Genomic DNA, 12637 nt, shown 5'->3' on the forward strand with positions numbered 1-12637 from the left:
TCATCCGCAGCCAATCGCTGCAATCGCGGACCACCCACGCAGCCCCCGCAAGTTGCATCCTCCGACACCTGGCTCTTCCACCGGCGAGCCGGATCCCCGAGCCGAGATGGAAGGAGGAGAAGGAGGCGCCGCTGCCGCTGCCGCCGGGGATTCCGTGCCTCGCCCTCATCTCCGACCAGCATCTCAGGCACCACGATTCCTTTAGGTACGGGATGCCCCTTTTCCGCAGGCACCTGTGCCCTGCCCACGTCACACACACACACACCCCGGGGAAAGATGCGGGCAGGTTGTTGCAGCGCGTTCTTCGCCGAGAAGGGGGGCGAGGGGGGTTAGGCCAGGTTCGCCCCCCCCACTCCAGCTTATCTTTTGCACCACCTGCTTCCTTAAGCGTCACCGGGGGGGGGCAGCTGCAACCCCCCTCCAGATCGAGTAAAACAATGGAAATACTTAACTGTTCAAATCACGTCGGTTCTGCCCCAACAAAAGTCCTGCCCCCCCAATAAAAATTCTGGCTGCAACCATGGAGCGGGGGGGGGGGGTTGCAAGTGCGGCCATCTCCCTAGCGAGGCCTTTCCCCCCTTTCTAAGGCCGGCAGCGGATGCTGGCCCTCTCTTAGCAGCACAGCTCCTTGCTTCAAGGCTTCTGGGATTCCTGCACCGACCCTTCTCCTGCCCCTCTCCAAGTTGAGGCTGGTAGTTTTATTAGCGCCGGAGGGAGAATGGGGAGCCAAGTCCTGGCCGTGTGTCTCGTCCAGCGTCCGAATCTGTGCAGCTCCCTCCCGGGTCTGTGGCTCCGCCAGGCCTAAGCGTCCAAAGGCCCCGAGGCTAACCATGCAGCCAGGGGCATACCGTTAGCACCCGCCGTTTTGTTTCCGGTCTGCTTGCCTCCGAGAGGAACAAGAGCTTAAACAGCCTCTTGGGTTTCGCTTGCAGAAAAACGGTGGAGGCAGAAACCTATTGTGAACCTTAATCACACCTAATCTATTGCTTCCCAAGGCCTGGCCTGGGCAAAAGCAGGTTTGCAGCCTTGGGTTGGTTGATGTGGTCTGAATAATCGATTTAAACTCTTAGATTCTTTTTTTTTTTAATTATTTTTAGTGCTATCTACTTATGGAAACAACAGGTGGTTGGCACAATTTCAGAAGAGACTTTCTCCTGTTAGAGGAGGAGGGGAAAGCCTCTTCTAAGAGGGCGCTTACTGCGACATGAGCATGTGCCTTTTATTCAATACCATGGTTGTATTTGCAATTATTATTTACTGAATTTATATACTGCCCTATACCCTGAGGTCTCAGGGCCGTTCTCAAAAAAGATCACAATATATTAAATCAAAATAAAAACAATACAGTGGTATCTCGGGATATGAATGGGATTCGCCCCGGAGCCCCGTTTGCATCCTGAAGCAAGCGTTTTGCCGCTTCCGCGCATGCACGTGACGTCATTTTGACCATCTGGGCATTTGCACGTGGCAAAACCTGGAAGTAACGCACTCTGTTACTTCTGGGTCGCCGCAGAGCGCAACTCAAAAATACTTACCGTATTTTTCGCCCTATAGGACGTACTTTTTCCCCTCCAAAAATGAAGGGGAAATGTGTGTGCATCCTATGGGGCAAATGCAGGCTTTCGCTGAAGCCTGGAGAGCGAGAGGGGTCGGTGCGCACCAACCCCTCTCGCTCTCTAGGCTTCAGGAAGCTATCCGCAAGCCTTGGGAGCCCACGGGAGTTCCTGCCGGGCTCCCTAGGCTTGCGGATAGCAGCCTGTTCTGAGGGCTGGGGTCGGGGGAAGCTCGGGCTTCCCCCGCCCCAGCCCCGCGCCTGGGGGGGAAATAATTTTTTTCCCTTTATTTCCCCCCAAAAAACTAGGTGGGCCCTATGGGGGGCGAAAAGTACAGTAACTTGAAGCACATTTATCCCAAGGTATGACTGTAACCCAATAATACCCCCCCCCCAAAAAAGAGCCACATTTTAAAAGGGTATAGAATGTTGATCAGGTCAACCAAAGGCCTGTTTAAAACGGATTAAGCAAGGGTTTAATCCTTGACAAAATATTTAAAACTCTCATACCTGGGCAACTCTTGGTGACAGACCTCCTGCAGAGACTGTATCGCTTGCAAACTCTTTCCACTCTTTTGAGTGCTGGCACTTTCTAGCTCCAATTTGTGGCCCTTTGCACCCACCCCCAATCTTCTCCCTAACCTGCTAATTCACCCTTCCTTTTTCTCTACCTCTAATTCTGCCTTTGTCTCAAGCATTACAGGAAGTAGGCTGGTGAGGATTCATTGAGAATGGCCAGTTTTTAAGCAGAGTGACCCCCCTGAGCAACGGTTTGGGCATGGATTCCGAATCCTGCACTCGAGCCTTCTCCCAGGCCCGAGTATATCTTGAGCAAATCCGAAGCCGGGTTGCGCCAGGGGGCGTTGACGCGCATGGAACTGGGAAGCGTGACTACCTGGTGGACGCGGCCAAGCAGATCCGCCTGGCTTTGGAACGGGATGTGAGCGAGGACTACGAAGAAGCTTTCAACCATTACAAGAATGGCGTGGATGTGCTGCTCAACGGGGTTCAGGGTACGGTGGGGAAGTGGAGTGGGCGGGTTGTGAAAGATGTAGGGATCCTGGCAGAAGCGGATTTAGGGGAGTGCGACCAGTTCATTTTTACTGGGTGTGGAGCCTCGAGGAGGCTACATGGGATGCCACAAGTATGATGTAGAATGGAAGTGCAGAGGTGCTGGTTGTGGGACAAAATTAGACACCACACAGAGTGCTGCTGGAATTTGAGACTGTAAGGTCCACCATTGGACCCTGGGGTAGGTGGAGCATAGAAGCATGAAAGGTGCATGGCTAACTTACGAATGCTCTTCATAGGGTGAATAAATGAGGAAAAAATATTGCAAAAAATATGTGAAATTATACAAATTATGTGAATATATATAGAGAGAGAGCAATTTAAAATTTACAGATCATCTTTTCTTTTACATAAACGTACATAGTCTATTTATTCTTCTATACATGTTCATATCTTCTACATAATTGACTTCCCTCTACCTCTTAACACCATCCCTCTTTATTTCATTTTCTTTTGTACTGTGTTCTAATATACTTCCAACCTTCTATTTATATAGAATATCTCCTCTAATTGTCTTTTAGTTTGTGAAATTTACTCCAGGCACATCCAGGTTTTGATTTGGGAACCATGTTTACACAAATAATTTTTTAAACAATCCCATTCTTTTTTAACCCTTATGTTTGAGTAATTTCTTATAGCGAATTTATAAATGTCACAGAATTCATTTTTTGTGGCACAGAATTCAGATTGCTTGTGGGTGCAGAATTCTAGCTTTTTAAAAGTGTGGGGAACACACTGCCTTGGCTATTGGGCCAGGCATGTTGTGATGTGAGGAACAACTGAGGATCTAAAAAGACCTACATAAAATGAGAGCTAAGAATGAGTAATGCGTCTCATGCAGTGGATCCTAATAAGGAGCGCCGTGAAGCTGTGAAGAGGAAGATCACCCAGTACTTGAAACGTGCTGAAGAGATCTTCAATTGCCATCTGCAACGAACTCTGGGAAATGGAAGCTCCACTGAAACAGTGAGAATTATTTTTTTTGGGGGGGGGGGAATAGGGGACATGCAGCAGGATTCCAAGCAGTTTAAAAAACAAAACTACCAAGTACTGTTACTGTCTCCTTTGTTCTACTCCACCTAGTTTCTCAAACTAAGACGTTTCTCAATTTTTCATTGATTGACAGGGTTACAGCAGCCTTCGCTTTCGGCCAATTAGGACACTCAGCGCACCAGTGGAGAACCTGAGGCACTGTAAGGTTGTAGGAATAATTGACAAGGTAACTAGTTGCACCTGAAATGGTGTTCTAGAAGATTAACCATGTCTGGCAATTGTAGCAAAAGCCCAAAGAAGCCCGGGAACCTTAGATATTAATCTCCCCCGCCCCCAATGTTGCTGCAGTGCATGACCCTTGGCCATGTTGGCTGGGGCTGAGGGCAGCTGTTGTCCAACAGCATCTGGAGGGCCTAAAGTTCCTTATCCTTGTCTTAGAGCCACCCTCATGACTTCATGCAACAAACTGAGTTGGCTCCAGCCTATGAAATCCAATCTTTAGCTGCTTCAGGATTCTGCTGGTTTGCCAATCAAATTTTAATGCATCTCATCAGGCAAGTTTTCATCATGTAAAACAACAAGAAGCAAAATGAAAAGGAGCAGTACTATGAAACAACAGCACACACACACACACACACACACACACACGAAGCTCTAAAAAGCTGCAGGAAATTAGAAACAACAACACTGATTTAAAATGCCTGAGAGAATAAAGAGAGATTCTCCCCAACCCTAAAACCTTGAGGTGCATATGGGTACCAGGCAGACCATTGCACTGTTGTGGTTAACTTGTGCTTTTGTTGCTTGTAGGTACAGATAGTGCAGGACCCCGCTACTGGGGGAACCTTTATACTGAAGGTATGTGCATCCGCCTTCCTCTCACTCACTTCCTTTCCTCTATTTCCCTTCCCTTTGGCAATCCTAGACATGGTGTTACTGAGAACCAACCTAGCCTTGAAAACGCCCTCCTGGGCTCAATCTTGTTCTCTTTAGTATCTGTGAGGTGATAGCTAGCCCCGATCTCTCTATACTGTCCAATTTGTGAAACTTTGCTCATGTCCTTTTCTATTGAGGAATTCCTTTTACAAATCCATCACTAGCCCTGCCCTCTTCTCCTTTTAGAAGAACAAAGCTTATTCTTCAAATACAAGCTATTTTAAAGTGCTGCTTTAAATTTAATTAAAATCTAAATGAAAGAATTGGCAGCCTATTTAGGAATCAAAGACTCATGCGTAAAATCACAAACTGGTGAGAATCTTAGGGTTTGGTGTTAACACACTTCAGACTCCAGCAGCCAAATTTTACTAGGAATAAAAATGAAGACAGGAGGACAAAGCAGACTGGGAAATAATAGGAACCCTTTAGCTCAAATCTATCTATGCTGACCTAGTTATTTACAAGCAGGTTTCTGGACCCCTCGCAAGTAACAAAGCATAGGTGCTCATTTACAGGGTTATCCAAATGGACGGTGAAACCTGAGGAGGTGAGGGAACTCATGATGGAATGTGAGGGACAAAGGGACTATTTTACTAGTCCCTTTTTTAAGGGCTTCCTTCCCTTGTTGGGCTGAGTGACATCTGGCACTCTTTCAGCCAATCAGGTAACTAGTGTAACCCCTTTGTGGGAGCTGAGATGTAAGCACCTGATGTGAGCAAGTGAAGATGGTTATCACTGGTGGAAATTACTGGGATTTCTCCTTCTACCTGCCAGGCCAAACCTATTCTGAGCTTGTGAACTCAGCTCAGCTGGAAAATGTGCTTGCCTCACTCAGGCTAAACGGAGGGCAAGATAGCAGAGCCTTTCTCCACAGAATTTATGTATCTGCCACCCCTTCTGTTTACTGTTGAGAAGTTGCTTGGCCAATGCCTCTTTATAGCATCAGGGCTCTCTACTGGTCCCCTTGCTCTTCCTGAGCTGCAGAAGCACTTGCATCAAAGGAATGCTAAGAAAGAAGGGGGGAACCTTGGCTGCAGTAAAAGGGTGTCCCATGCTGAACCTTGGTGCTTGACAATGACTTTCCTGTTTCAGCAGGCAGTTTTCTATTTCCAGGATCAGTTTTAATTCTTATTATTTTTGTATATGTGTGGTTTTTGTGTGTTTTTTTTAAAAAAACTACACACTTAGGAATTTTGAACATTAATTTATTAATACCTGAAATAACAAGCACTTTTAATGTATTTAAAGCATGCACCGCCTTTCAATTCAAAGTTTTCCAGTATGGAATCACTTGCAAATAAAACCAGAGGTATTTTGGGGCAACAATGAAATTCTTCAGCAATAATGAACTGCCTAACTCGTGTACAGGGCCAATGTTGAAATGGCATAGAGTCTATAGAAAAATACATCAACATATTTTGTCAGCTAATCATTTGCTGCTCCAGAGTCCTTAAATGGAAAACATGCAAAGCTCCTGTACATTCTGCACGCTTTGGACTTTTACAGATTAGTTTCCAACTGTGTTCTATAATACAGTGGGTGGTAAGGGGGCCTTTGCCACACTGGAAGAGGCTGCTGGGCTCTTCTGGCCAAACGGCATTCAGACAGCCAACCCACATCTCTTGGTTCTGTGTTCCCTTCCAGAGCCTCCCCAAATCGCACGTGGAGACCCGTGAAAGGCAGACAATCATCCCACATGGAATCCCCTTTATGGTTGAATTGCTGTGCTACTCTGTAAGTGAGGACTCTGTCTTCCTCCACCTGGAGCACGTGAAAGGTGAGTGGTAAAGGATTGGCCATTTCCCCACTCCTGTTTCCCAGCCTCACCTGGGGTAAACCTTTTGAGTGCTTGAGTTTTGCGTTTGTTGCTAAATTTACTTGGTCCTAATGAAAGTCTTGCCCAACTGTGAGTTTTGGGTTGTTTTTCTTATCATGGGCCAACATGGCTTCATTTGCTTTTTAATACAAAATAAGACCTTTGGGCAAATTGGAGATCATGCAAACTACTAAGACTAAGTTGGACTAAGATTTATCAGTGTTCAAGCAAGGGGAAAGGGTGGAATTATTTCTGTCCATGAACCAAATAACCCTCTGAGATACCTTGAGTGTAGCATCCAGTACAGGAAGATGAAAAATTCATTGTAGAGGATAACTCAACTGTAAACAAATTTCTCCTTCAGGGAACTGGGAATTGTGTGCACTTGCACGTAGAGCAGATTGGTTTTATGATAGCAGGGAATTGGAGTACCAGCCATCCTGTACAAAATACTGTATTTTTCCATGTATAAGACTCCCCCATGTATAAGACGCCCTCTATTTTTTTATCTCAAAATTAAGAAAATGAACTGTGCACTATCCGTGTATAAGACAACCCCTTATTTTAAACTTCAAAAATTTAGGAAAAAATATAGTCTTATACATGGAAAAATACGGTATTTCACTTCCTGCAGATCAGGTCAGATGTTATGTTGTTGTAGTCCAAACTTATTGTTGCTAGAACAGATCTGGATGAAAAGTGACCCATTATGCAAGTCTTTTAATAGATCAATGCTATCAGGCACTAGTCTGAGGAACAGGATTTTTAGGTTTCCCCCGCAGCATTTCTGCAAGTTACAGAAATATAACATTGGAACCATCCAGTTTGGGTTTTTTGTGTGATTTCTTTTCTGCCATTCTCCATTTAATCCCAGCTGGCATTGTGGTTTGTAGTCACCCTATTAGCAGCTTGTTACACATGTTTATGGTTGCAGGTCATTCACTCTATCCTTCTTAATGTGAGGTGGGTGGGAAACTTTTGGGCATGTGGCGTCTGAGAAATTATCTTGCCAGAAACTTCTTCCTCTGAGAGTTGTTTGAAGAATAGTTATCCTGTGCATTCTGAATTTAGCTAATACCTCTGCCGGCCTGACTGCAGAGATATAGTAGGTTAGCAGCCTTTTGAATTGCACATCATTTTTCTTCAGGCAGGAATAAAATTGGGAACACTTAAGCTTTTGTTAATCCTGACGGGGGGAGGAAAAGCTTCTCTGTGCGGTTTGAAAGCTTGTTGCCTGATCCTCCTAATAGAGCTGGTTCAGTAAGAGATCAACTGAACCATTTTGCCTTCTCTCTGTCCTCTCAACCCTCTTATTCTCTGCGGCCTGGTATCAGGCTAGAAGGGATAATGGAAGAGGAGGCACAGCTGTTGGGGAACTGGAGTTGGCATGTTTCTGAGAAGCCCTTCTTCCTTTTTCCCACAGGGGGGACCCTCTGGTCCCATCTTCGCTCACAGAATTGTTCCCATCATAAATCCTCCAATACATCGAATGCAAAGCTCAGCTTGGTCTTGAATCACACCAGTGAAGAAGGGGTCACAGGAAACCCTCAAGAAGCCGATTCTGTGTCCCAGCAGAGCTGCAATTTCTACCCTGAGAACAGTGCTAGCCAGATCCCTACTGCTGTAAATGTGTTCAGAAGTGGTGACCACTCGTTGCCTCGGAAGAAGTCCCTTGACCATATGCATGTGAGAACATCAACTAACGAGAAGTGGCATGTTGGACCTGCAGTTGGACCATGGGGCATTATTGGAGGAAAGCATTTAAGTGCAACACACACTTTGTCTACACAATCTAATTTGAAACCAGCGCACTGGGGGCATCGCTGCTTGGTCAACCAGAGGACTTTCAGGTCGTGTGACTCACTTATCAGAACTGATAGCATCAGCAGCATATCTGAGAGAGCTACCACACAGCAGGAGCCAAAACCACATGCAAGCGAGAGATCTAGCCAACATGTCTCAGAGACAGGAAGAGGATGTGTGTCAAAAACAGAAGCTCCATGTCACCGAATAGCACAGCTTGCGCATTCTCCAGCTGGCCAAAGACAGGTGCATCCTGGAATTCTTCAGCAGAACCCGTGTGGTCAGGAGAACCAACGGAATGTGACACAAATGAAAGAAGGGAGCCTTTTGCAGGAAGAGTTGACTACTGAGCGTAAACAGCACATAAACCAGCTGGCACCAAGGCAATATGGGTCTGCAGCGAACCAAGCTGTGCACAGGGACAGCCTTGGGGCCTGGGATGTAAGTGAGGACCAGATCCAACTTTGGGCAGCTGAGCTGGTTTTGGCTTTGGAGGGTCTCCACCAGCAGGGGATCCTATGCCAGGACCTCAACCCACGAAACCTACTGCTGGATGATACTGGTACGTTTTCTCCCGAGAAGGGGCTGAATGAAAACTCTAGTCTGTTGTATTTGGTAGCTGTGGAGCACTTGGTTTCATTGGGAAAACCTTCCAGCTCCCTCTCCCTTATGTTTTGTGAGATTACAGAAAAACAAACTATTGTGAGGGGCAGGGAGAGCACACTCCCAGGGCCAAATTCCCTCAGAGAAAAGTGGTTGAGACCAAAACACACTCTCACATACACTTGCGAGGGAAGAGATGAAGAGAGAATGAACTTAGAATCCGAGTTAGAGGGGACCACGAGGGTCATCTAGTCCAACCCCTGCAATGCAGGAAACTTTGTCCAATGGGCTCAGACCCATGACCTGAGATTAAGTCTTGTGCTTTACCAACTGAGCATGTCATTTTTCTGTACTGCAAGAAAAGCTTCCCTGTCCTCAGGTCTATATCTCAGTTCAGTCCCATAATCAGCATTTTGGTTCTGCTAAATAACATCACTTGAACCTTGTTTGTTTAGATTTCCTGTTTATTTCCTTCGGCTTACAGGGGAGCTGTGAATAGACAGCACATATTGTCATTTTATAAAACAGGTGCCCAAGACTTAAACCCGAGGGCAGTTTTTGATATCCGCAACTCAAATGGGGATTTGTCAGTGTTCAGAAAGGTGACTAGGGGCTTCTGATGTCTCCTGTTTTTCTTGGCCTTGCATAACTGCTCTTGCCATTTCTGTGGGTTCGTAGGTCACATCCATCTCACATACTTTGGCCAGTGGACCGAGGTGGAACCACAGTGTTGCAATGAGGCGCTGGAAGACTTATACTGTGCTCCAGGTAATGAAGACATTTGCTCTTCCCTTGACAGATGGGGGCAAGAGGAAGATAGATCACCCCCCCCCATTTATTTCTTTTATATGCTTTTATGTCATTTTATGCTGCTTTATTGGTTTTGGTTTGTATTTTTGTTTTCATAATACTGCTTTTATATTATACCCCACTTGGAAATGTTTAGATATTAAGTGGTTTATAAATGCTCTTAAATGCAATAAAAAAGGCAAGCTGACCTGACCTGAGACACCTCTCTTTGTGACTACAGTCCTTTTAAAGAACCTTGCCCAGGTGGTTACAGGAGACAAGGGCTTCTGGCATGGTCTTTCTGCCGCTGTAATTCACGCTCTTTTCTCTGCAGAGGTGGGTGGAATTTCTAAGCTGACCGAAGCTTGCGACTGGTGGAGCTTTGGGGCGCTGCTCTACGAGTTACTGAGTGGAACTGTGAGTAACTAAACCTGTCATATCTAGATTGGCAAGCCAGTATTAGGAAAACAGAAAGCGTTCTAATGGTGATAGTGGTGCTACACAAAGTGATGTTGACTAGGAGCACGACAAACTGCATTTGAACCTTGTTATCTCTCCCTTCTTTGCTGCAAAGTGTAAATTTTGTTGACGTGGATCGACTGCACCATGGAGTCTACTGCTTACTTAGTTGGCATGGGCAAACTGGGTTATTTTCAGAACAGTTATCCTTAGCATTAGGAGCCTTTGCTGCAGGATAGCCTGGTTTTAATAGCTCTGTTTATCTCTTAGTCTTTAGCCCAGAATCACCCCTCAGGGATTCATCCTCACACCAAGGTTCATCTTCCAGAAAAGCTCAGCCAGTCTGCTTCATCCCTAGTCTCCGAGGTGAGAATGCTGGCCAGTTAGCATTAGAACTGGAGGATGGCTGTGATAGTATGCATTTGGAGTCTGAACTACCATCTCTCATTCCCTTCCCAGCTGCTGCAATATGATCCCAAGCAACGTTTAGGCTCTGGCGAAGAGGGAGTGAACAGGATCAAGGCACACCCTTTCTTCAGCACCATCCAATGGAACAAGTTAGTTGCATAAGAAGAACCAAAGAGATTTGGGGGATGGTGTGCTTCCAGAATGCAGCACCCGGCTGTTTTAACTGCTGGATTGTGTCCCTGCCAGATGGAAACCCCAAATCCTTCTAGAAGCACTTGCCTCCTGAATGAATGAATACATACATATCCTGGGTCTTGTGGACCTGGGTGGTGCCAATAGCGCTGTTGCTCAGGGGGAAATCCACAGAGCTTCGCTGTAGATTTTTCAGCTTTGAGTTGCTCCTATTCTGCTTCCTAGCTATATGCCAATAGCAGCTAAAGGGATCAAATTCAGCTTTCGAAGATTTAGCCTGCTGGAGTTAACCTTCAAAGCATGAACTAAGATTATGAGCATCTTGTAAGGCTGACGTAGCCAGCATCCTCCCTTCCCACATGTTGCTGCACTCCAGCTCCCACCATCCTCAGTCAGCATGACCAGAAGTCAGGGATGATGTCAGATGGCAATTCTGAGCAGTTGGGAGGGCATCATGTTGGCTACCCCTGCAATAGATTCACAGAATTGTAGAGGTGGAAGGGACAAGGGTTCCAACCCCCTGCAAAGCAGGAAACTTTTGCCCAATATGGGACTGGAACCTATAACCCTAAGATTAAGAGCCTCATGCTCTACCAACAGAACTGTCTACATCAGGCATGTCCAACTGCGATCTACTGGTCAATCTCTGGTTGATTGGTGAAGGCTCCCCCCCAAAAAAGCTCAACAGCTTTTTTCAATCCAATGGGTAGATCACTGCCGGTTTTTTAGTGGGAGTAGATCACAGTCTCTCGGGAGCTGGACATGCCTGCTCTACATGATCAGTTTCCCCAAATCAGACATGGCCAAAGGTATCTTCCCCCATACGTTCTACTTGCTTGTTCCCCAACCGTCAATTCAGTTGAGCTTTCCAGTGATGTTCCTCGTGCCACAGCAGTATCTACTCTATCACGCATCAGCTGTGTCTCCTCCCCAATTTAACCTCAAAGCATCTTCTTCCTATACCTGCTTGACCCCAGCTTACCAGTGCTTTTCTGCTTAGGCGGACGTCTTGGATTACACTCTGTATAGTTCACAGCTTGCATGTTGCACTTGGCTTCTTCTGCAGAATGGAGACGAGCTCTTATGCAGAGGGGAAGTGAGCAAAAGGCTCTTCTTGTGATTGCTCTCTGTGGATCTTCCATGTTCTTGCCAATGAACGTTTGAAAATAAAAGACTCTCAGCACAACCAAGCACTTGCATGCAATCTTTAGCAACACCGCTAGCTGGTTCCATTGTGATGCCCATGCAAAGGTGTACCTTGGCTTCCACCAGCTGAGGCAGCTCACCACTACAGGTAGATGAGGTACCTTACTATGCAAGGTATGCTGGAAAAACATGTAAGCCAAGGTGTGTAATATACGACTGGTTTCTGGCACAAAATATCCACACAACACTATCTTCAGAACTGGTTCAAAGGTGATGGGTGCACTGTGTGTGGCTGTAAGTGTAAGGATGGGAAATACTGTTGTTGTAGGCTGTGTATGTCAACTAAAAAAATGTGGACCTGTCTACCCTTTTTTAAGAGGTACCAGGAAGTCTCTCACACATCATGAGAATTGCTTTGGAACAGTGGAGTTAACACCCTTCAGCCTTATTCTAAAATACTTGATGGCAATAATATGTAGCCCATTTTTCTTTCAGGAACAGCTAAGCTTTCCTGGAAACAGCCACTGTACTTCCTATGTGAGTCATACACACTGAGCTGTTTAGGTCCTAGTCTACGAATTCTAGGTTCCAATGGCTAAACACTGCAACATAGTTCAATACCATTTTTCTTTGTATGGTATGTATAAATAGATTTCTGGGCAGCTGCAGTAGCTGTTCTCAACAGTAGCCCAACTCCTCCAACACACATTTCTAAACTTAAATTGAGAAACTGTTTGCATCTTTAGCCCAAGTAGAAATTGCAAATCAATCCCCAATGAGCATATACAGTGGTACCTCGGGTTAAGAACTTAATTCATTCTGGAGGTCCGTTCTTAACCTGAAACTGTTCTTAACCTGAGGTACCACTT

The 12637-nt window shown here is 45.8% G+C and overlaps 1 protein-coding gene across 2 annotated transcripts; it reads left to right on the forward strand.

Annotated features, from left to right (window-relative positions):
* The first annotated feature begins 26 nt into the window (after window positions 1–26).
* RPS6KL1 (ribosomal protein S6 kinase like 1) lies at window positions 27–11808 on the forward strand. 2 transcript variants are annotated; one of them, XM_083734337.1, is made up of 11 exons: window positions 27–205; window positions 2248–2565; window positions 3465–3589; window positions 3750–3842; window positions 4427–4474; window positions 6197–6329; window positions 7792–8733; window positions 9453–9542; window positions 9898–9980; window positions 10293–10388; window positions 10482–11808. In XM_083734337.1, the coding sequence occupies exons 2-11, from the start codon at window positions 2331–2333 to the stop codon at window positions 10590–10592; spliced, it is 1956 nt and encodes a 651-aa protein (XP_083590463.1). In that variant the 5' UTR covers window positions 27–205; window positions 2248–2330; the 3' UTR covers window positions 10593–11808. The 2 variants fall into 2 exon arrangements, with proteins under 2 accessions (XP_083590463.1, XP_083590464.1); XM_083734338.1 differs by having other exon boundaries at window positions 2256–2565.
* The last annotated feature ends 829 nt before the right edge of the window (window positions 11809–12637 follow it).

The sequence above is a fragment of the Podarcis gaigeae genome (genome assembly GCF_964106915.1).
Source record: "Podarcis gaigeae genome assembly, chromosome: 1".
NCBI lineage: Eukaryota > Metazoa > Chordata > Lepidosauria > Squamata > Lacertidae > Podarcis > Podarcis gaigeae.

Bases quoted from the DNA above. Each gene is read 5' to 3' on its own strand.
- RPS6KL1 (XM_083734337.1), top strand. From the start codon at position 2,331: ATGGATTCCGAATCCTGCACTCGAGCCTTCTCCCAGGCCCGAGTATAT. The intron at 3,590-3,749 runs GTGAGAATTATT...ATTGATTGACAG, and splicing joins ATGGAAGCTCCACTGAAACA to GGTTACAGCAGCCTTCGCTT. The intron at 8,734-9,452 runs GTACGTTTTCTC...GTGGGTTCGTAG, and splicing joins CCTACTGCTGGATGATACTG to GTCACATCCATCTCACATAC.